Source organism: Tachypleus tridentatus, chromosome 13 (genome assembly GCF_004210375.1).
Source record: "Tachypleus tridentatus isolate NWPU-2018 chromosome 13, ASM421037v1, whole genome shotgun sequence".
NCBI classification, from domain to species: Eukaryota; Metazoa; Arthropoda; class Merostomata; order Xiphosura; family Limulidae; genus Tachypleus; species Tachypleus tridentatus.
The window spans coordinates 170,266,154-170,292,139 of record NC_134837.1 but is presented as its reverse complement, the minus strand read 5'-3'; the positions used below and the strand labels follow the sequence as shown (position 1 = coordinate 170,292,139).

The window sequence follows — 25,986 nt, the reverse complement described above, 5'->3', positions numbered from 1 at the left end:
AAACATCGTTGCATTCCAAAAAAAAAGATATTTTGCAAAATAAAACACAAAAGTCGGGTAATTTATCAATTAAGTAAAATTCATGAACGAATTCACAAAAAATCTGTGTGCCAAATATCGTTACTGTATATTAAGTCGTTTGTATATGACAGTGGAAGTAAAAGCATGATTTTTTCCAACTTCATGAGGTCCCCAGAACACTTGAACTGAAGAAACGTCCATAAAAAATAATATTATACTTTAAAGTGTTTAATGCTATATCATAAAATATGGTACATTACATATGATACTTAATACCATTCACAAAACAGTTATAGTTAGACTCGACTTTCATATAATGATCCTGAGTGATGCCACTGAATAGGTTTGCCCATTCACCTTTGAGTGCATTATAAACCTTACTGTTAGTCCTGTCATTTAGTTTAAAGAATTGGATAAAGCATTTGCAGAAGCCAGAGCTAGTGATTGATTCCTTCTCCAGATCAGTAGTTGACAATTAAAGATGTTACATCTGAACTCCAGGGTTCTCTGATATTGTCATTTACTGTACATGTTCATAAGATACCGTTCAAGTTAAAGACTTAAGTTCCTATTGATAGTAAAAGTATTTCAAACATTTCTCCAGTTATTTTCGCCTAAACTTCAATTAACTGCAATTATTTATAACAATAAGAAAATTTTGATTCAATGCATTCAAGTATAAATCGAGCTCTTACGCTGTTCGTTATCATGAGTAGATTCGATCATTCTTTAAACAATTAATCTAGATTCATTAAAATAAAATGGCGTTCACGGGTTCAAATCCGTGTCATACCAAATATGATCACCTTTTAAGCCGTGGGGGCGTTATAATGTTACGGTCGAACCCCCTATTCGTTGGTAAAAGAGTTGGTGGTGGGTGGTGATGATTAGCTACTTTCCTTCTGATCTTACCCTACCAAATTAGGTGCGGCTAGCACAGATATCCTTCGTGTAGCTTTGCGCAAAATTCAAACAAAACAACAGAATACGTGACCACTTTATGAAATGCCAGGATAAAATCAACAGTCTTGTGTTACACAGCTTACTTTATTTCAGTAAACTTCAAAAAATAAAACAATACTTCTGGTGGATGAAAAACGAAACCTTAATTCGACAAAAGTTTGTAAACCCAAATTCTGCAACACTTTCTATGCATTTATGATACATTGTAATGGGTAACACAGATCTCATCATTTTGTAGTTTTTTAAATCAAAAACGATGTATTTTAATTACCGATCTTCAATGTGCTTCATTAAGAAAATAAAACTGAGCCCATACATCCAAGTAATACTAGTAAGAGGTATGAACTGTCACGAGTCGTGTAGCTCTTTCCCGAGGCATCACCAAGAGCTCCAACTTGTGCATTAGTAGAAGCGTTTTTTGTAGATAGCTCATTTCTTATTTTTGTCACACCTTCAAACAGAAATGGATAATTTGTACTATCTGAAACCACGGAAACAGTTACATTGTGTGAACTGTATCTCGTAGAATAAAAGGTTCCTACAGAATCTTTTATTTCCAAATCAGAAGGCTTTGTCGTTGTTTTTAGTGCTTCCATCTCTTCTTTAGTGTACATTGTCAAGTTCAGGTATGTCATTTGATTATTCATAACAGAAAAATGAGCCTCTGTTACTGCAAAACCTTTCATATAAGCCTGAAAGACATGAATTGGACAAATTTTCAGTTTTTAAAAACATTAATCATTTACGATATTTCAATTTAATCGTAGTGCTATAACGTTTATTGAGAAGAAACATCAAGAAACAAAATATCAAATGTATATTGCAATTGAATATATAAACAGTAATAGTTGTAATTACGTGTCTGTGGTATTTTTTTAGTATTAGCAAGTTACAATATCTCACCAGGTAATAATTTTTACATTAAATATTTCAAGATTTTCTTTTATAATAAATTACTATTATGTTTTAATTTTTATGTCATTCAGGACTTAGTGACGATTTATAATATTGTGTCTTACGGATGTATAAATTATCTTTAAAATGTTATTTTAATTGAAAATAATATATTATTATTTTTAAATTGTTAATATTGAAAAAAATTTAAATTATTATTGATATATAATGTTATTCAATATTAAATAATACCATAGATAAATTATTATTATCTCTAATTATATAATAATGAATCATTTATTTTAATTATTATTATTGCTAAATATACGATATAAAATAACCATTCTTAGAAGTCTGTGTTTTTGTTTTTCTTACCTGGATGGTATAATTTCCAGGGAGAAGAATCCTCCAGTATTCGCCATTTTTTGTTGAACAGAAACTCATGTTTCGTCTTTCGATTTTCAATCTCGTTTTCGATAGAAAGTTTCCATTTGAGTCTACCACTAAACCTTTAACACCTAAATAAAACGGAACATGAATTTTCTAATATTGAAAAAAAATTAATGATTACATAACAATGAAATATGCAGTTTTGTGTAACCGAGGGCATTACTTGTAATTTTTAAAAAATCAAAAAAATATTCACATTAAGTGGAGCATTTGTATTAAAATTATTATCTGCATTAAGTAATAAGGAAAATAACTTAAGCTTATATCTAAATGGTTACTTTCTATTTAACTCTCATTCATTTGATCTAATAAGATAAACGTATCTAACATTTAATAGACGTATTTCCGTAGGGTCTTCGGAAATGTTGTTTCAAGAGTAAATAAAACCAAAATTAAAAATAATAAATATCTTTATTTTTTTCTTTTGAAGTTCATATACAGAATGTATAATTCTTCTCGTAAATCATTTTTGTTTGTTTGTAATTAAGCAAAAAAGTTATACAATAGGCTGTCTTTGCTTTGCACATTACGGATATCGAAACGCGAATTTTTTCGTTGTAAGTCTGCACGCAGACATACGGCTATGCCACTCGGAAGGAAGAGGGGCTCTCGTGATTTAAGGTATGAACGCGTTTTACTTCTGTCACGACAATACAAGTTACAATATTAAGTGTCCCTTACGTGAAGCCCGGCATTACCAGGTAGTCAGGGCACTCAATTCATAATTTGAAAATTGCGGGTTCGAATCTCCGTCGCACCAAACATGCTCGCCCTTTCAGCCTCGGAGGCGTTATAATGTTAAGGTCAATCCCACTATTCGTTAGTAAACGAGTAGCCTAAACGTTAGCAGTGGGTGGTGATGACTAGCTGCCTTCCTTCTAGCCTTACACTGCTAAATTAGAGACAGCTAATGTAGATAGCACTCGTATAGCTTTGCTCCAAATTAAAAAACAAAGAAACCAACAAACAAATCCTTATGTGAAGTCGCTGACAGATTAATAACATGTTTCTGTACAGTGGTGCAAATTGTTAAAACAGGTGACCTTCTTTTGGAGAAAACATGAGACTAATTACATCATACATTTTTTTTATTTTTCAATTTGTGCGTGTGTATTTTTTTATAGCAAAGCCACATTGGGCTATTTACTGATTTCACCGTGGGATTTTCATTTGGACTTCATGATCACTATTGACTTTTTCGGACCAAAAATAAAACTAAGTTGTACCTTTTTCTTAATATTCCATTTTTGATACCGATGTCGTTCCTCAACATATCTTCTGTAAGTTGCAACAACAAGTCACCATCCACCTGGCTATTCACAAACTCTTGGCTGCATTCACCGAAACCAATCTAAAAGGAACAGAAAGAAACTTATTTTCACTATATTAGATAAACTAAGCATAGACGACAAAATAGTTATAACATCGAAATAAATTAATAAATATGAACACATTTTCCAATAAAAGAAAATATTAGAGCTACGAGACAAAGTGAGGACTTACTGACACCAAATTTTGAATATCTGTGTTGCACTTTATCTTAATATACACCAAGTAGTAGTTAATCGGCATAAATCCTCAAATAATACATCGCATAGTTTTATAAACATACACATACACAAAATCAGAATTTAACAAATAATTAACAACAAAGGTACTAAATCTGTATATATTATGAGTTTTTCATACTCTAACTGGCTTGTATATTCTGCAATTAGAATTATTCCAAGTATTAATTTTAATTATTGGTCTTTTACTCAGAATTACAGAAATTAACTTAGATTTCATTAGATGCTAATAACGAATAAAACTAAACTGTACTTATTAAAGTGTATATTATTTTTATCTTTAGCTTGCTTGGCTTTAAAAGTTATTCAAATAGGCTTAAATAATTTCATTGTGGTACCTACGCATGATCGGTCGTATTAGTTAGCTAGCATATATGTGTAGGTTTTAGTCAGAGACATAGATGAACCGATCGATATAGACCATTATAACCATATATATCTCACAGTTGATAAATATTTGCTTTAAATCACCACTTAAGTGCTAGTTTCAATCCTGCTATTAATCTAAGCTCTACCACAAAGTAAGGGCATAGAGTTTGGACCTTACTTTTATGGCAGATTCTAAGTTTAATGGTATAACGTCCTAATTTTAATGTCAACTGTTAATTTAATTTCTGGTTTCGATCTTCCTTTTAACGACGTGTTCTAGCTTATTGTAGTATAAAGTCTAATTTCACTCTTCACTGAAATGGTAATAAATGTCTTGTTTCGATCGCTACCAATTGAAAGAGATAAAGTTCTAAATCAGTCATCTCGTAAACAGTGAACGACATTAAACACTATTTTTTTAGGCCTGGTAGAGCCAGGTGTTAGAATTACGACATGCAAATCGCGGATTGGAATTCTTGTCCTTTCAGCCGTGGGGTGTTATAAAATTTCGATCAATTCCACTATTAGTTGATGAATGAGCAATATAGGGATGGCTAGCGCAGATAGCCCCTGTGTTGCTTTTTGGGAAATTCAAACCAAATCCTGTTTTTATTCTTTTTATACGTCGATTATTTTTACTTTAACGGTACAAAGTATTATGTTCATCCCAACTGTGGTGTCCGATCCCAATCTAACAGTTTAATTAAGTGTGATTTTGACTTTATTAATGACACAAAAAATAAAAACACAGAAAAATTAAGAATTTTTTTGGCGCAGGATTGAAATCACATTTAAAATTATACGTATTTCAATACTTTCTCTGAATTTGGGGATAAAAACTAAAACTCCTAGAATTCATTAGTGAAGATCACGTACTGGAATGTACATCATCTATATAAAACAATCTGCTTCCTCAGTGGAATTGGTCGTAAGATTATAACACCCCCACAGTTGAAAAGGCGAGAGTTTGCTGTAACGAGTTGAACACCCAAAACACCTGGGCATGCCGGCCCGTCTCTTAGGGGTTTTCAAAAATTAGAATAACGCATAATAATACATTCCAATCACATTATACTTGTCATAATCATTAGCGACGAGGCGTTTTGCTCAATCCAGAGCTCTTTAATCTGGATGGGATACAACAAACACAGAAGTGGTTGGAGCATTATTTACACAAACTGCTTGATACATTATTCTAATTCTTAAAAAAACTCTAACAGATTATATTAAGAATGTGGTGTATAAAAACGCAATAGGCCAAACACTAATATCTTATGACAAATATATTAAGTGTTCTTTCAGATGACATGAAGTAGCTATTTTTGTTAATTTAAAAGCCTCCAACTTTTAAGTGCATTTTATCTTTATTTTGATTTATAATAAATGTTGCTACTCGTAAAGAATCAGTTTTCTTTATTTGTTACTCACACTTGAACAAAAGAAATAAGGCCCACAACCTTTCCTTTCTCTTACCTACTTACACACTAATTTTGGTGAAACATATGAATACCAACTAACTGTGCACAGTAATGCAGAATATACCGAAAGCAAAACATTATTACCATGCGAATGACATTTATAAACTCAAATGTCTCATTGGAAGCTTTTCGAAACATTACAAAGCTTCATACAAGGGCAACGTCCACATTTATGTTTCTTAGAGCAAACCGTTAAATAATCTCCAATTGTACGAAACTAAACATTCTTTTATTCAATACTTTTACTTGGTATATGAATTTATATTTTTTCCTATCATAATCACATGAACAATACAATATATTTCACGTATCAACGGTTTGACTTTAAACTGATGATGGACATTTGAGCGGAAACATATTCCCATATGGAACGTCAGAGAAACAGCTTTTCATTGGACGGTCGTTATTATTTGTTATAGCGGTATTTGTTATGTAACTCTAGCAAAGTCCAAAACACATGATTAAAATTGATAGGTCAGAGGTAAATTTATGCAGTTCAATGCAACGGGCATGGCACAGGTAACCCATTGTGTAGTTTTGTGTTGGAACTAATACATCAGAAACGTGTTATTAAAATAATAGTTAGTGGGTCGTTTTTATTCTTGTTTTAAAAGCATAAGGGTTATTTATATTTATCATCCACTATTTAAACTTTCTTATTATCTATTCCAGCCTCCTAAAGAGCTGCGTTTTCTTATCTGTTTTAAATTTTCTATTCTTCATTACATTATTTGAAATTGACTGTTTTATTTATTCTGGAGCTTGACTTCTTCTTTCTTATCACCAGTTTAACTCTTTCTGTTCATCTCTTTACATTTTCTCATCATTTATTTCCTTTTGTAGTATCTTATTTTGTACTTATGATCAGGTGTTTACATTAACTCAATAACTCCTCACGCCTTACTTGTTTATTCCTTACAATTCACTATCTAACCCTTTCTGATTACTTATGCTGCTTAGAAGATAATTAATTTGTAATTATTTACTAATCCATTATATCACAACACTCCTAGTGTTAGTGTTATACGTGCGGATTAGCTCTTGCTTAAAACAGTTCAACCTCAACATGCTAAACGTGCACATGTTGAACATAATAACATATATCAAGACATATTTTACTTGTTTAATTTATTTTTTTAACGTACTTCCATGTTCCACAAAAAAGAAAAATAAATACGTGCAAGTTTTACTGTTCGTCTTATTATTTAGTGTTTCATACCCAAAAGAATAACATATGGACGCATAAGCTCCACCTGTTTAATCTGCTGTTTAATGTGTCCGATGTTTTTCAGAGTAAAAGACGTTGAGTTTAGCTTTATTATTATTATTATTTATTAAGCAATACTTCATTGTTTAACTTAATTAATGTTCTACAGATCTAGTTTGATATAACTAGTTCTGTTCACTATTTAACTGACCACTTAACTGAGTCCATGCCTTAAAGAGTACAATATATTTCGATTGATTTTACCTGTTTAACCCACTGTTGAACATCTTCCACGGTCCATAATGGAACCTGTTGAGATAGTTTATGAGGAATCTCTTCACCAATCAAATTTAGTGCTTGAGCAGCATATTTTGAAGCGATGGCGTTCGGAGAACTGGCAACTCTCTTTAGAGCACCTATTGATCCAATATCGTGAAATATCTAAATATATAATTTAATATGTGTTATTTCAAATGTGATATTCATATCACAAAATTTGTAAGTAAAATAAAAATGTCTCTCTTACTATAGGAATTAAATAGTACACAACTTTCAGAATATTTTTCATTGTATTATTTATTTTTAAAACTCGTTGTTTAGTTTTGTAATGTCTGAAAGCAATACATCAGTTTCTCAATGCTCCTTACTTCTGTATTTCCTAGTTTTTTCTTGATACCAGCTTCCACTGCAAAATGAAAAGCTGCTAAACTACGGGCTTCTTCTCTGTTGCTGTCGAGAACTGGAACCAGTCTCAAAAGCCACTCTTTGGACTGACTATATATGTGTGTCAGTGTTTTTCTGACGAACTCATCAGGATCCTTGCTAGAGACGAAAGGCTCCACAAGGTCCAATGTTCCTGAACGTAGCACTTCAGCTTCGATTTCCTTATTGGTTACTAGTGTAGTGATAGCTAAGCAGGCATAGTACTTTATGCTATCATCATAACTGAAAGCTAAAGGGAATAGCCACACAGGAACTTTCAGTTTTGTCATTGCTTGCTGATTATCGGGTCCACCAAAAAGAGAAAGGTTGGCTAAAGCTCTGGCACAGTGGCGTAGAGTGAGCATGTCTATGTGTCGACAGCCATGAAGAATGGCATTTAATCCTCCGAATTTTATTACTTTACTACAAGCTTCTTCCGAATGTCTGAAGAGATTTTCTAAGATACTAGTACCAATCCTTAAAGGATAGATAGAATTAGTTTTGCAGAAAGAGCATGCTACGGTTACCACATCCCTTAGACCATTCTCTACAATGTAGGATCTATTAGAATCTGTTAAACAGTTCTCCAGAAGTTGTGCACTAGCAAATTTAATACTTTCATTACATAACTTACAGTTGCTTATAAGAATATCCAGTCCACCTTTAGTCCGAAGTATGTCACACAATTTATGACCTAAATCATCTCTATAAAATGGTAAATTCCAGGTTTTTATTATCATTTTCGACATAACCAACAACATTTCTTTAGCGTGTTCATTTGATATTTGTAAATGTTTAATACAGCTTTCCAATCTAGAACAAAATCTGGTCATTGCTTTGTCCACCTCAGACGGTGATGATGGTAATTGAAGAACTTTGAGATCATCGTTAAAACCTTCAATGATATCATGAAGAGCATCCTGAACTCTCCTAAAAAACGGTTTATCATCTAGAAAGGATATGATTGGGCTTTCAATTGAAGGTGATAACGACCTTCCAAATCCTACTTCTTGGAAATGCTGGTTGGTGAAAGTAGACTTGGTGTTACTAGATAATTTCAGCATTTTTGACGAAGATACTTTTGTCTCGTGCTGTAATGAGGTCTGTGTGAAAGATTGACATTCGTCTTGAGTAGTTGTAGATAGTTTTTCTGCAGTGTACTCATCTGTTGCCAATCTATGGGAGGAAGTTGTAGCAATCTTTTGTTGTTGGTGAATATTCTCTCCAGTCTTTGATTGTGCCTCATCTTTTTTAAAAAACATTCACTTTCTCAGGAGAGTACCCATCTGTTTCCAGAAGTGACTGGTCTGTTGTAAAAGAATGTTTATCAACATAATATAAATCATTTGTCATAATCCGTTTCAAGTTTTTATTGTCAGTTTTAGCTCTCTCGCGGAAGAGACTACCTGAATCTGTTTTAGACTTTAAGGAAGACAACATTTTCTTTTGTTCAAAATAAAACTCTTTTTCTGGAAAAGACTCTGAAATGTTGTTCACATATTGGGATGTTATCTTTTTCCTTTTATCGTTGTTGCTGTTGGGAATGGTGTGAGAAACTGCATAAGCATTTTTAGTGATGTTTTGTTTTCCTTGATTATGTCCATTTTGCTTTTCCTGAACTTCTTGGTTAATTTTAGATTGTATCATTTGGGTCCTCTTTTTTGACATTTGAGGTTGAAGTTGTAGAGGAAATGTTAGAAATATTTGCATCATAATATCTGGAAGAATTGGGTGAATTACCCATTCCTTTACTAAGTGAAGACATACTGTTGTTCATTTTGCATTTCAACGTGGCATTATTGTCAAAGAGTCGGATTAACGAACTGACATCAGTCTCGGAACAAGTCTTTTGGCAACAACATTTTGAGGAATCAGGCATCTAAATAAAATACTCATAAATTTAAATAAAGCATCATAAAGAACAACTACATAATATTCTTAGAAATGTAACACAATGATGCTTAAACTTAAAATTTAGCTTAAAAAAAATATCACTCTTTACAAATATTATACAACCTTGTCATAAATACTTAAATATCAGTGGAATTTGAACAATAGTTGTATTCAAATAGAAATATATATAAGGCAGTAACTTTATCCGTTACTCTAGTGAGAATATTTAAATTTTATGGCAACTATTCATTATTAAAAAACCATTCATAGTAAAGTATTTGATGATTTTTCACATTGTATGCACTTTATGCAATCAATAAAAGTAAATCTCATACAAATATGTTACTCCAAATAGTTATAAATTCACAAGATCAGTGAATATTCTTGATTTAAAGAGAAAATATACGATTTTCTTTAAAACCTCTAACCAAGTAATATTCGGTCAAGATTAGATATATAAAGAGATGGAACTAGATAAGTGTGTCCCTCGAAGTTTTAAATGTGATAAATGTTATTTAAATTGTTCCACATGCCCAATTTAGAGCAAAATTTTTCAAATATACGTTCGTAAGTGCATAAATTTTCAATTATTCAATTTTAAAGATTTCGTTATTTCAAAGATGTAATTTTGTTTTTATAATTTAGCAAATTAAAAACATTTCATGAGCATTTAATGTAATCTTTAGGAAACGTCATTGATGCTTGCATTGATTATAGTTGATTTTTGAGTTGTTTCATTTCGTAGAGAAAAAATATTGTTCGGATCATCTACAATTATTACATCAAATAATGAAATATCTTTAAACTTAAGAAAAAAGTGGGTTGCACTCTTTCTAATATAATTTCATAGAAAGCTTTTCATAATGGTATTACAATAATTGGTTTCACTGAGTGTGCTTATTAATCATCATTGTTCTAAATAAATATACTTTGCACTTTATGAGTAAAGGATACATATTTTACTCGTAAGTATCCACTGGTAGAACGGTATTAAGTTTATTGATTTACAACGCTAAAGTTCGTAATTCGATTTCTCGTAGTAAATACAGCAGAAAATCCAATACGGTTTTACTATTAAACTAACTAACTAATTAAAAATCCTTATAAATACTTGTAACTAATTTTCATCGCGATCCAAAAGAAAGAAAGACTTTTTTACAATCCAGATGAAGTCAACAGCAAAAGAAGAAATCAAACTAAACATACTAGTTCTTCCTGGAAAATCACATAGGGCCGCCTAGGATATTACGTGATACACTCCAATTTCTGAAACAAGTACACCAGAACAGATTAAAAGAAATACCTGGGGGAATTCAAGTTATTCATTATATATGTATACTTACCCTACAACTTCCCTCCGAAATCGAGACAAACGTTAGCTAATTATATAATGACTCTCTTTAGCGTTTTGCCCATCTAGAATGTAAACGCGTTTATTAATAAATTAAAGTTACGTACAGTGTTAATTCTATCATTTATTTTACTGCTATAAGGAATCAATGTATTTTGGTATGAGTTACAGCTTGCTGTAAATAGTTTGAAAACCATGCATATCTTTAGAAGTTTGAACTTATATAACGGAAGCTTCAGTTTTACTAGACTTTTCCACTAATAACAGTTTGAACTTTAACAATATGTACCGTCTTTCTTATGCTACGATTACCTGACCTCTAGTGCGCTTTGTCCTAAGAATAACTAAACATTAATTAGTTTTCTGACAAAACTTAAGGTTTAACTCATTTTGATTAGTACACATACATAATCACAATGCTATTATCATTACTACCGTATAATTATCATTAGTTCAGTTGGGAGATTACAATTCATTATCATATTTAAAACATTCAAGAAGCCTTATTAACACACTGAAATAAACGCTGAATCCATCAGAATGCTTATGGAAATACTGTTGCCATCAGCTAAATTAAAGTGATCAAAGTTTATTATTAACCATAACACATTTATTTGCTAATCATTGTATGCATAAGTACACTTAATGTACAAGAAATGGACCAATAAAAGATGGTCGAGTACATATTCTGCCAACGACTTTGCTGTAAGCACAGATTCGAATATTACTTCGAGAATAGAATGTTACTCATTAGCACGAAGTGTTCTCAATCGGTGTGAAGTTGTTCGAAAACAGCTGGTGGTGAGAGGTAACTAAACTAAAAGGTGGAATTCACCATTACCGAATGAGTAAAACTGGAAACATATGCTACTTATCGATTTATATAATTGCTAATTATTTATAAACAATTAACGACAATTGTTGGGTTGTGAATCAATGCACAATATCTGCAGTGAAGCATCGTAGAGGATAAGTAGAAGTTGGTTCTATACATCACCTAAAGATACTAGTGACCTACTCAAAACTGGTGTCATCCTGACTGTCCACAAATGCTCGTAGAGTTCTGGTTCATCGTGTCATTTTCGGGAAAGTATCTCAGTGTGCTAAGATTCATCTTACAGCAAGACAATGGTATTTAGCAAGCATACAGTAAATTCGGTGGAATAATATCTTGACAGTAACGAAGTCCACGAAACACTAACAACAGTTTTGTTTGCTTCCAATTACAAGATAAAAATATTGAGGCTGTATGAGCTTATGAAATAACTGGGAAGGTCAGACGGCAGGCCAAAATCTTGGATGAATTGTGGTAAATAATACAGAACATTTGGAACACTATTTCTTAACTGTTCTTCCATAAACTATACGTCATCATGAAAACAAAGTGTAACATTCTGTGTAAAACAAAGGGTTCAGAAAAAATTAGTACACTTTTTCCTTTGATATTTTCAGCAATAATTTTTTGTATCAGTAATACATTCAACATGTAGTTGTCATTACTAGTTATTTGTAACTTCTACAAACTTATCACTTGTTTGCTTCTTTACTTATTTCCGATACCACATGTGTTCAAGTTTTTCTGTTTTTCTTAAAGCATTCTACACATTACTTGTTAATAAATTAATATTTGAGATATGAAGGGTGATCATTCAGGACATACATTTATTCTTAGAGGGTGTAATATAGTGGAAAACAAAAAAATAATTTATACCATCTGCTAATCAGTGGCAGTAAAATGTTACTTATTCATTTATCGAGTAAAAAAGGGCATTTCAACTGATGTATGTTGACAATCACATTAAAGTCAAAAGAAAAGTCAGCACATGTTGCTTGAAGTAGACACGTTTAATATATTCCAAGTCTGATTCTGTAATACTTTATCAGGAGATATAACTCAAAAGCGCAAATTTATTATGTAAACCTTTGTACTTTGTCCCGAATTCTTTATCTCTGCATTTTAAAGGTATGAGTGTTGTATACGTTACCACATATTTGTGTTTAATTATACAATTATTTGAAAACTTAGTTATGAATACTGAATAAATCCAAAATGTATTTCTCCTTTTTGCCTTTTCTGTGCATATATTTGAAGTAGTGTGCTTTATTATATATGGCTTTCGAATTAAAACCTTAAACAAATATTCCAAAACAGGCAGAAGTGGGAATTCTATAGTAATGTCAGATTACCAGAGACGTGGAATCTAAACAATCACAGCTAAGAAAACGTTTTTGGATGGCATATATATTCCTCAATAACAGTTATTTGTATGAAGATTTTTTGTTCATTTTGCTTTTATTCTCTGTTTAGTTCGTGAAATCTATTTTTTGTGAGTTATTATAAAGCAGTTTCTGCTTTCCTGAGGTGAGTTACTTGATTTTAGTCACAGCCTGTGAATTCATCATTAATAGTTTATTGACTAATACTTTATTCGTCTTCTTTGGAAATTGGCCCGTCATGGCCAGGTGGGTTAAGGGGTTCGCCTCGTAATCTGAGGGTAGCAGGTTCGAATCCCCGTTGCACCAAATATGCTCGCCCTTTCAGCCGTGGGGACGTTATAATGTTACGGTCAATTCCATTATTCCTTGGTAAAAGAGTAGCCCAAGAGTTGACGGTGGGTGGTGATGACTAGCTGCCTTCCCTCTAGTCTTACACTGCTAAATTAGGGACGGCTCGCGCAGATAATCCTCGAGTACCTTTGCGCAAAATTTAGAACAAACCAAACAAATCAATCTTTGGAAATTATCTCATACAGGACCGTTATGTTACTACGTGGCCTCCTTCATGCTAAAATCTACCAAACTAAGTCATAGAAACAATGTTATAAACTAGAAATTAAAATACCCCTTTTCGTTACACAAAACATTAGTGGTAGTCAGCCATAAAGCCACATAGTGGGTCATTTGTTAGTGCGTACAACGATTATCAAAACTTAGTTTCTAGCGATATAAGTCCCCAGACATTCCGCTGTGCCATTAAAGAGCACAACATAAAAAAACTGATACGAAGGTTAGGATTACAGAATATGTGGGATTTTTTTCTCGTTGGTTCAGCGCTGGCCTCATAAAATATAATTTCACTCATGTTTTATTAAGTATCACTGTATGTTTCCAGATAACACCATTGTACCGTTTTCTAAATTTATAAAGGTATCGTTATACACTAGATAAATATCACGTCGAGGTACTACTGTTTTCCTTCCACATTTTTTAATCCTGGTTATTGGATCAGTAGATGTCTACCCGTTGATTGTGTGCTAATCCACAACTACAAGTTGTTTTCGGTTCTTTTATCGTTTTACTTGGATGACACACAGATCACGACAAATTATTTAAACTTATATCAGGATGTCGTTTTTTTGTTTTTATTTTTTTCGCTAAGTTATTGCTCAACCATCTTTTGTTAAAAATGTATCTCGGGTGATGATTACCTAGGAAGATCGAAACGTTCTCTGCTTTAATAGTAAAAGTGTAAATACCCATATCAGCCGTTCTGAAATACATTTTTATTTCAAGTGGGTTTTTCGTCATCAAGAATCTTTTGTTAGATATGGGATAAAGATAACTAAATTTAAGAACACTCCCTATTCCGTTTGATTTGAATCTTTCAGTTTGAAATTCAATGTACTTAATCAAATTACTATCATGATTTTACGAAAAGTAAATACCTCTAAAGAAGATAACGATACATGCAAGATTTGTTTGTTTTTGAATTTCGTGCAAAGCTACATGAGGGCAATCTGCACTAGCCGTCCCTAATTTAGTAGTGTAAAACTAGAGGAAAGGCAGCTAGTCTTCACCCCCCATCGCCAACTCTTGGGCTACTCTTTTACCAACGAATAGTGGGATTGACAGTGACATTATAACGCCCCTACAGCATAAAGAGCGAACATGTTTGGTGCGACGAGAATTCGAACCCGGAACCCTGAAATTACGAGTTGAACGCCTTAACCCACCTGGCCATGCCGGGCCTTCATGTAAAATCCTCCATATTAAAAAACAGTTTTATTTATTGCTTCATAAAGTTGTTTTGTGCTTTACCTTGATCGGATCAATATATTTATCTATATTATTTTCATTTGGCGATCCTTCTCTTTATTTTCTTACCAGAAAGATAGAAGTATATAAATGATTTTGCGAATTGTGTGGTTTAAGGAAATTGTTCGTGTAATTTCTATATTGGTGTGTAGGATGTTGTAAATGATGTAATAAACATTGTTCCAGGAATCATGACAACGACAAATGGATTTGTTCAGATAAATGTTGTTGTCCCAAAACGCACAGTTGTAATAATTGAAGTGATTCTTGACTAAAATTTTTATTTACTGGTTAATTCGGGTAAGCTTATAATTAAGGTTGTACTCGCGACATTGCTTGGTTGGTATTCATCCAACATCTCCCATACCTTCGACAGTTTTGTACGTATTTATGTCAATCTCTTTTTGTACACTACACATATAGTTTAGTTGTCAATCTCTTCAATACTTCTATGTCTTTTTAAAGGCTTTTCTAAATTTCTGTTCATGTTCTTATAATTTAGTTTGTGATTCAACTGTTGAAATTTTTTACAAAATGCCACTTTTTTGTTGGATTTATAGCCATTTTATCATTTCATCTCGCTGCTACTACTCAACGTTAAGTAGATTATCTTGATGCTAGTAGCTAAAGTACCCAACTTCACTCGGGTTATTAGGTTAGGTTAATAAGTGTTTATTTAGAACCAATTTTAACAAAAAGTATACGATATATTTCGTTGCTAAGCAACATGACATAAAAGCCATTGTTTTAACGTATTATTACTAAAACGCATTTTTCTGTATATTAGAAGTTTTCATATAAGGAACTAGTTCTTTTCTACGTGGGTTTTCGCTAACTTAACTCAATAAAAAGATGTGCTTGCGCGCTCTCACGTGGATAAGAAAAATAATAATACCAAGGTGTACATCTTCAAGATTCACATTGTATGGCGGCAAAATTTCAGGTCAAAAGTATCCGGTTTCACTTGAGAATATAGACTGATACCGTGTGTATTCTGCATACATTCTAGCATAAAAATACAACCCAAAGGCCATGATTCTAACACATTGTTACCAAAATGCAATGACTTCTCTGTATATTAGAAGTTGTCATATAACGAATCTCTTCTTTTCCATGTGGGTTTTTGCGCTTGCTTGCCCCACAAAAAAAATGTGCACGTGCACAAGAATGGATAAGTAATAATAATACCCAAGTGCACATTCTCAGGATCCACTTAATATTGTTGCAAAATTTCAGGGCAAAAGTACCTAACTTCGCTCGGGTTTATCAAGTTTGTAGTTTGTGTGTTTTCCGAAATCATTTTAGCATAAAAGTATAACCATTATATCATGTTCTTAAGTAACATGATGTAAAAGACATTATTGTTTTATATATTAGAAATTGTTATATAATGAATTATTTCTTTTCATTGTGGTTTTTCACTAGCTTGCTTCATTAGAAAGATGTAGCTATGTAATATCCATGCACTCACCCTCAGAGTACACTGAATATGGGGTAAAACTTAAGGTTTCTAAATTTTTCCTCTTGGAGCTATCTGTCTGGGTATGATTTCTATTCATAATATAAGAAACAACTTCGATTCTGTGTAGTATTTGCTAGCTTGTCTCATTAAAATATGCGCACATGGATAAGATAAGCAATAGTACTAACTTGTACACCATTAGGGTCCGCTTAGAAGGGGTGTAAAGTTTCAGATTTCTAGATTCTTTCGTCACACTCAGATAACCCACTTTCTTATTATGGAAAATTGCTTGTTTATTCATTTTGAATTTCGCGCAGAGCTACAAGAGAGCTATCTGCGCTAGCTGTCCCTTATTTGGAAGTGTAAAACTAGAGGAAATGCAGCTAGTCATCACTACCCACCACCAACTCTTAGGCTACTCTTCGAACCCGCAACCCTCGCATTACCAGTTGAGTGCCTTAACCACCAGATCATGCCGGGCATAGAAAATTGAACAATAACACATACCAAATGTTAAATAATGAAGTTTCTCTAAATTATTAAGATACTGACCCCCTACACACATACACGGACTTGTGGATAAATATAACAACATAATTATATTATTGATTTAGAAACAAACTAATTTTAATGGTAACAAACGTATATACATGTCCTGAACCAATAAAAGTTAAGGTTAAGTTTCGGAACTCGATCTAATGAAGTTATATTGATCTCATTTAACACTAAATCTTATGAAAAGAATATTTAAATGAGAATAATGCAGTTGAACAGCTTTTAAAGTGTAATTTTGAATGTTTACTGTAATCATCTCGTTTAAGTCGTTTGATAAATTATATATTTGGTATGGCTGTAAGTATACGATTTAAGATCAAACATCACCTTCGGATAATCTGAAGAGAAGATTAAAGCCTAATAAAAGTATAATTTTCAAATATATGTGATGCATAGATTATTTCACACGAAAAACAAGATTAATTATAGAACATTACCTATTCGTGCAAAATCTTCATGTAGAAAGTACCAGACTTCGCTCGGATTATTAGATTGGTAGTTTGCATTCTGAATTCATTTTAGCGTAACGTATAGCCTATATACTTTGCTGTTGAGCAACATGACTTAAACGCCATTTTTATATGTTAGAAGTTGTTATATAAGAAATCATTTCTTTTTGTGCGTTTTTCGCTAGCTTACCTCATTAAAAAGATGCGTATACGTCGTCATGAGGGGATTTCATTTCTGATTTGCCATGCTATTTATCTCTGTTAACAAACTAACCGGTTATAAATGGACAGTGCTTAAATTAGAAATTAAGAACATAGCTGATATAAGTGAAAACTGTTTTAACTAGAGGTTAATAATCAGGTATTGCTCACTTACACCTAATTCAGTGTAAATTAAAACCAGTATTGCAGACAGTTTAGAACCAGAATTCTTTCCTTACTTGATTTTTTGCTTTTTTTGAAGGTAACATTCCTCTGAAAACACCAAGAGCGTTTTTCATCGCGAAGTTTCGTTCTGCTTTTGAGTACTTCTAATATGTTAGTAATATTCAAAATTTTGATTTATAAATTAATTGAAGTAACAAATAAATAAATGTCAGCAGATGTAGACTGTTTGCAAAAACCATAAACTTGATAAGAAACAAGTCACTCACAAGTTCGTCTCGGTAATACTTAGTACACGAATAAAATGGCATTTTAAATACTGAGAAAACGTTCCATAAGTTATCTGAAAAATGTTTCACATATCTGTTTTATAAAGTTCCACAGTAAAAAGCATGTGACGTGCCTTATCTAATCCAAATAAATTAGTTCAGACACGATAGCGTACCTGGATAGTGATAAATGTGTCAAGATATAAATTACTTAAGAAATAAAAAATATCAGCTACGTTTATTTCATCGTGAAAAAATTATATATATGAGATCAATAGTTCTGCTTCGTGACAGCGTCTGTGGATTTAACAGGCCTAAAACCATATAATAATATGTCTGTCTAAAATTTATTTATGCTTGCCAACTTTCTGTAGGTTTTAAAGTATTTGAAATTATTATGGAAATACATAAATGATATATATATGTGTGTGTACACGGGTCAGAAAGAAATAGCAATTGTAACAAAATGAACATTCTATCAGTGTTATAGAAAATATAAACTAAAAGCGAATAAGTTGTAATATTTGCTTTTAACTCTTTAAATATTCTCAAAAAATATACAATTGTATGATACCAAACATTGTTCCAAATGTCTTGTATTACTCCTCACAATTGAGCTATGTTGCTTCATTGCCGTATGACCTTCTCAATTTACACATAATTCCATACAGTTTAACATATACTTTGTGAAGTCCAAGTCCTGGTTGCGAGTATTCCATCAGCCTATTTTTGTTCCAGGTATCATTTCACTCCATTTTCTGCATTGTTGACATCACCGTCTTGCTGCAAGATAAATTCCTCCCCAACAGGTACTTCGTTTGATGAAATGACCTGATAGAGTTGTTTGTTTTTTAGAGCAAAGTCACATTTGATGTGCCGACCGCAAACAGATAAACCCCGTATTTTAGCATTGTAAAGCAGTAAACTTACCGATGTCCCACCATGGTCAAAACAGAAAAACAACCAATAATGTAGTTTGTTTCTTTTTCTAAATTTATTTTCACGGTAGTATAGTGAGTACTGGCGAAAAGCTGTTTACATCAGAGCAATTCAACGCTCGATAAATAAGGTAATTTAAATATCAGTTCTCATAACATTCAGTCAACATGTTCATTTATCATAATCAGTCGTTTTATTTGTACAAGGACAAGGTATATTACGAATTATTTAAAAATTATCTATTTTTATAAAGTTGAATGGTTTCTTATTGACGTTTCATATTACTTAATTGTTATGTTTGTTTGAGATAAGCACATAGCTACATGGAGACCAATCTATGCTTTGCCCACCACGCCATCGAAACTGGTTTCTTCCTTCGTAAGTCCGTATACACACCGCTTCGTCACTAAAAGGAAATTGTTTATATGAATTGTTCATTAACATAATATGTGTGTGTGTGTGTGTATAAGTGTGTGACATAAGCATTGCAGCTCCTCTTCTATTGAAAATAATTTTTAAAAAATTCCAAGATGTTTGAATCGATTTTATGGCCCTAAACACGAAATTATATAAGGAAATTAAAATGAAATTACTATTACAAAGTTTATTTAATAAAACAACCCAAGTAAATCTAAGGTAGCATACAGCATACAATCACTAATCAGTTACTTTTGTTTTCTCTTAACCTCAAATTACACAGATGTGTTATATTTACACTGCCCACCGTAGTTATCGAATCCCAAGGTTTATCTCTAAGCAACCGAGACGCACCTATAATAAGAAACTATTAATTGCTGATGTAAGAGTTTACAAGAAAATACATTGAAATAATTAACTTTACAACAGAAACTACACATTTAAGTTGATGTCTTATTACATTTTACACTACATTTAGGGTTTTCAGTTTTAGTTCAATGTGAATGTTATGATTTAAATAGTTTATATAACGCGAGAGTTAAATTTAGTTATTTTTAGAAGTGATAGTTTATCTCAAGTTTATTTACGAAACCGTTTACTAATCATACGTTGTTAGTTAACTAGTTATGAATTGGTGATTGTGGTATTATTGGTTATATTAAAAGAACCTTCCCAGTTTTTCTCTTTGTCTCACTTGAGTATGATTGCACCATATTATCTAGTAGTGTGTAGAAGTACAACTGCATGTCGAAAATTTAGTTCTAGAGATAGATTTAGACTGCATGATTGTAAGTTTAGCTATAAAAAAAGTGTATAGTGGCCATTTTTAAAGTGTAACTATTATAGACTGTATTGTAATAACAGAGTAGTAGAATAATTCATTATGTAAAATTGTGCATGGAATTTGACAAAAAACAGACAATAATTTAAAGCTTTATATACAACTGTTATTACCAACAGTGCAACGAACATTTTCATATACGTTTGCCTTGTTTAAATATATTATTTTGAAACATGTGGATTGTGTGCTGTTTGTTTATTGTTGAAGTTTATCGCCAACAAGTCAAAGCACATACCATAAAGAACCCGGTCCATGCATAAAACTGATACATATCTTAGAGTTCTTCCAACATATCGGTAAATACATTTTACATTAAACAAGGTTGGTGATCGCTTTTTGGAGACCTTCAGTGAATTCAAATACGAATCTCCAAACTGAAATTTGAAATGAAGTAACTGTAATCACTAATGTTTATTACACAAATGTAAAATAATTACAATACATCAAGCATTGTATAATATCAAGTATAAAAATTTACTTTACATTGTATTAATATAAATTAAACTTTATAATAATACGAAAGAAAACTTGTTTAATATTAGAAACAAATATTACACCGATGAATCAAAATGCTGTTTTTCGAAATTTAAAAAATACGAAGTCTTTAGTGGTTTCTAAATAGCCTAAAACACACAATATTGCACTTTTGATTGAAACAACTGAAAGCAAATATAAAAGGAAAAAAAAACAATATTGGCTTACAGTGGACTACAAAAGTTTTGATTAATTTTAACTTTGTTTCAATACATGGGATGATCATGGATATGGTAAGAAGTACCTTTAATGACATATTATTCTGAGTAAAGCTCTTGCGATTTCTTCACAAAAGAGTTTGAAAAACATTTAATGGTTTTAATGGTTCGGGAATACTCTTTAAAACGATTGATGATCTTTGCATAATTCCATACTATCCATATCATTAAAACCTTTTTTTAAAACATTATAATTAAAGATCTCTAACAATAGAAGGAGTCCTAAATTTGTCATTAAGATATTGGTGAAGTGCAAATCATCTAAAACATGTAATTCTAAGAAGTTATTGCGATTCCCTTTCTTTCCATGAAAAAAATTCAGGTCTTTTTCATGAAATTTCTTGCCTTAAGAGATAATTTTTAATTCATTTCGACAAACAGCTTTGGCTAATATTATGGCTGATGTAAATACACTCTTAATGTATTATTTTAGCAACGAGACCAGTTGTTTCATTTGTTAAATACTGAGAACATTTCTTTGTTCGCCGTTGTTCTTACATGTACCTAGGTTCCTGGATCTCATTCAGTTAATAGTTTATTGTTGCTTGGACAATAATCATGTTATCACACTTTTTCAATAAATATACCAGATATATGTTCGTATAGTCGACTCTTCTACATTTTATCTGCATTGATTTCGAAGCCAGCTCACATATTACTATTTACACGAGTCAAAACTGTAATTCAAATAATTCAGTTATTAATGGATAAATAATTACAACACTTAATAATTTGTCAATCTATAGCCACTTTGGCTGACTGGACTCCTTTTATTTAACCCCACTATGTCTAGAACCTTAAAATTTTAAATTCTACTGACTTAATAATAGTAGCATTCTAGATTAAGGTTTCTACTTTAAAATATTTAATAATGTTTTGATTTCAAAAGTATAGCTAAGTATACAGATGTTCAGTCAATGAAGGGTCACATTAGTATTTTGTCTCCTGACCAACAGCCAGTGATATTAGTTATGCTTACTGAAGTTATTACAGGAAATTTAGTTCATCACGTTACAAAGTTATTTTTGTTATATATTTCACGTTATACTTTCATCATTGGAATATTGTCCAATTTTTTTACCTTTCATTGCATGAGATCCACCAAAGCGCTATACCTTGTGTGGATGTAATAATGATACATCCTTACACTGTGCTTTGACTCTGGGTCTTAAATTCAATTTAAAATAAGTTGCTTACATATAAGATAGTTAATTGCATCTCTTTAAAGGTTTTTAGAGGGCTTTATATTGAACTTAGATGTTTATTTGGAAATATTTAAAATATTTCTTTCTAGAGCTCTGCTATTCATATTTTACTACTTTGCGAAGTATAAGATGATTATTGTTTGGTTTTGATAAAAATAGATAAATTTTATACATTTCATTTTGGGATTATTCGTTTCTATTCACGACATTTAAATTACAGACTTTAGTATATGCAACTAACAAAGCATCTTTCTCTCAACCAGAGGTGGATGACTGTTTTGGAGTAAGAGGACAAGAAAAATAAAATTCTTGAACTTGTTTCTTGGACGTGTTGCTCAAGCTGTTAGAAAGACAAACCTACCGTTTATAAATATGAAATCTACATGATGATAACTTACTGAAGTTGAGAGTTGTGAGTAGTCAAAGATGGTGCGTGTTTGTCTAAAATGAAGCACAAAGCAACCCAATGGGCTCTCTGTGCTCTGCCAACTAGGAATATCTAAACCAGGATTCTAGCATTGTAGATTCGAAGACATACGGCTGTGCCACTCGGAGGGGAGGCAAGTAGTCAAAGGAACAGTGTTTCGACCTTGCAGTACCGTCTTACATCCACGGTTGCCCATTTCTAATTTATTAACACGTTTTGCTTCTCAAATCAAATTATGTGATCTTTCACTAATAAACCAGAGAACAGCGTTTCGACCTTCTTAGATCATCTTCAGGTTAACAAAAAGAGTGTTTGCACTTACGTATATCGAAACCAGAAGGTCAAAACCTTGTTCTCTACTTTATTACTAAAAGTGTTAATACTCATACCAGCCGTTATGAGATATATTTTTAATTCGAGTTTCTTTCCATCACTAATATGTGACCTTTCTTTGATCTCTGGTTGAAGTTGAGGACCTTGTTCTTAATATTCTGATATGCAGAGAGGCTACTACTACTAATACCATTGTCCTTGTCAGCACAAAATCTATTTTTGAATACTAAAGCAGTATCTTTGAGCTTGATAAATGAATTTATCAAGGTCCATCGTGATCGCATACACAGTTGTTGCACAGGATGCAAGTCAGATAACAGGGAAACTTATACATGTAGATAATCAAGAAAATAATGATGATTGATTATGACATGCTGAAAAGTACTAAAGTTCCAGTCACGGTCAGTGGGGCTTGGAACTATCTGCTTAAGATTTATCAAGCTATAGTGTGAAAAATAAATGCAATGAGGAAGGAACAAAGAAAAAATAAAATAAAGTTGAAGATCGATCGGTTACACATCAAGATGTACTGTCATTAACTGTTACTGATGCAGTCAGTCATAATGTGGTCAATGTTTGACAGATTTACAATACTGATCGTTATATCTCATCGTAAACGACATTTTGTATACGTTTCACATATTCGGATAAATCCTTGTCTGACTCCTTCCACCAAGCCATTTTGGGTTGAGGGAAGAATCTTGTTATGATTATATATATTATTCATTACTTTAGTATTTTTTGTTTTTTTTAATTTCGCGCAAAGCTACACGAGGGCTATCTGCTCTAGTCTTCCCCAATTTACCAGTGTAAGACTGGAGATAAGGGAGCTAGCCATCACCATCCACTGCCAGCTCTTGGTCTACTCTTTTACCAATGAATAGTGGGATTGACCGTGACATTATAACGTCCCCACAGCTGAGAAGGCGATCATGTTTGGTGCGACGGGGAATCGAACCAGCGATCCTCAGATTACGAGTCGAGCAGCCTAACCACCTGGCCATGCACGGTCCATTTTTTAATAAATGTGAATCCTATGTTCTCGATTATTGCATTAGACTCAAACATAATATAATAATCTTCTTCACAATGTTTTATTAATTCGTTACGTCACTTCTACTCTTTCCTAAATAAGCAGTCTCTGTTTTAGTGATATCGCTTTATAATTTTAGAATTTATTCAGTTATTTTTAGGAGTTTTACCCAAAAATGTAAAATAATCCATAGTTGTGGCTTAGAAACGTGAGGCTTAAAATAAGACAGTTTAAAATATATAGTTCTAAAATCGGGAGTGCATAGTACAAAAAAATAATGATTATATTGGTTATTAAAAATTCGAAGTTCACTAAAATCATAAAATTTCCTTTCAACGATAAGTTAATATAAGAGATACGAGCAAAACTACTTCCTGAAGCGCAATGTTACGCAAAGATTTATATGACAAATAGGTCTGGCGGATTTTTCCTTGTTTAAAGTTGCTACTTCAGCGCTGAAAGAAATTTCTCTATGTTCGGCTCAGAAACTTAGGATTAAAACAATGAAGTGACAATTATAAAACACCGTTTTACACGGAAGTCTTATTAAGTCAAAATATATAAACCATCACAATTACAGAAATATATTCTTGAATATGAAATGGAACTGCAGCAGATCAAGAGTAAACTTTCAACAAACAGTAAATTGCAGTAACAATTCAGATATACGATTATATACTATGATAAATAAATTCGTTTTTTCATATATCGCAAAAATACAATATCACAAAACGGTGCTCCATTGACATGTCTCATATTATTATTTACTAATATGAATCTGTAAGTAAAAATCATTTTTTTTTATATTTGGTTTATATGCTTTATCTTATGGAATGACTTTATAGTGTCTGATCAAATAAATTATTTAGGGGGGGGAGGAACACACGTAGAAAATTAATTTCTATAACATGTTTATTCAGACTTATCCCTCGTATCCCAAACTTCGCTACGAAGATTAAATCAACTTATTTTATTTATGCGTTTTTCTTGTAGCAAAGCCACGTCGAGCTATCTGCTGTGTCCACCGAGGGAATCGATAACCTGATTTTAGCGTCGTAACTCTGTAGACTTACCGACGTTCCAGAGGGGGACATTTATCAAACACGTGGATAGAAATGTAAAATGTAATTCAACGTCCACAAAGTGACGCTAGAAGTTGAAGCTTCAAAACTGGTACTACAAGTAAATCAGGTTTCGATATCAGAATGAAATTAGTGTTAGAAAAGTAGATGTGAGTTGTGCTTCATCCATAACTTAAAACTATACACTTGTGAAAGTGCTTTACCTATAACAAAAATGTGTTACTTACGTTTCCACTTCAAATATCTTTTGTTTTAAAACAAACATATCACTGTATATACTAAGGTTTATTTTTTTAGTTTTGAATTTCGCGCAAAGCTACTCGAGGGCTATCTGTGCTAGCCGTCCCTAATTTAGCAGTGTAAGACTAGAAGGAAGATAGCTAATCATCACCACCACCCACCGCCAACTCGTGGGCTACTCTTTTACCAACGAATAGTAAGATTGACCGTTACATTAGAACGCCCCGACGGCTGAAAGGGCGAACATGTTTGGTGCGACTGGGATTCGAGCCCGCGATCCTCGGATTACGAGTCGAACGCTTTAACACGCTTGGCCATGCCGGGCCATTTATTTTTTAGTATGTAAACTAAAGTCAGTGTGACCAACTTAGGAAAGTGTGTGTGTGTTTTCTTATAGTAAAGCCACGTCGGGCCATCTGCTGAGCCCACCGAGGGGAATCGAACCCCTGATTTTGCGTTGTAAATCCGAAGACATACCGCTGTACTAGCGCGGGGGGGGGCACTTAGGAAAGAAAAGAAGAGAAAAAGAAATACTTGACGGAGAATCAATCTACATAATAAGCAGTTTATGTCTTTGTCTTACACCGTCACCAGCACCTTTTGTTGCGAACTCGAAAACTAATAAGAAGAGTTAACCGGTCAGAGGTAGCAAGAAGAATATTCATCA

General features: G+C 32.5%; 1 protein-coding gene and 1 pseudogene across 2 annotated transcripts; both read right to left on the bottom strand.

The window, feature by feature from the left end:
* Window positions 1–238: 238 nt before the first annotated feature.
* LOC143239240 (uncharacterized) lies at window positions 239–2,418 on the bottom strand. The gene is made up of 2 exons (XM_076480151.1): window positions 2,254–2,418; window positions 239–1,676 (listed from the first exon to the last, which is right to left on the bottom strand). The coding sequence occupies exons 1-2, from the start codon at window positions 2,320–2,322 to the stop codon at window positions 1,275–1,277; spliced, it is 471 nt and encodes a 156-aa protein (XP_076336266.1). The 5' UTR covers window positions 2,323–2,418; the 3' UTR covers window positions 239–1,274.
* Window positions 2,419–3,514: 1,096 nt separating this feature from the next.
* On the bottom strand, window positions 3,515–18,097 carry LOC143236370 (NAD(+) hydrolase sarm1-like; annotated as a pseudogene). Its single transcript, XR_013019541.1, has 4 exons — window positions 17,838–18,097; window positions 7,598–9,531; window positions 7,215–7,391; window positions 3,515–3,679 (listed from the first exon to the last, which is right to left on the bottom strand). The product of XR_013019541.1 is annotated as an NAD(+) hydrolase sarm1-like (transcript).
* Window positions 18,098–25,986: the final 7,889 nt, after the last annotated feature.

Excerpts from the sequence above, each read along its gene's own strand:
- LOC143239240 (XM_076480151.1), bottom strand. The coding sequence starts at position 2,322 with ATGAGTTTCTGTTCAACAAAAAATGGCGAATACTGGAGGATTCTTCTC. Across the intron at positions 1,677-2,253 it reads CTGGAAATTATACCATCCAG|GCTTATATGAAAGGTTTTGC; the intron begins GTAAGAAAAACA and ends CATGTCTTTCAG.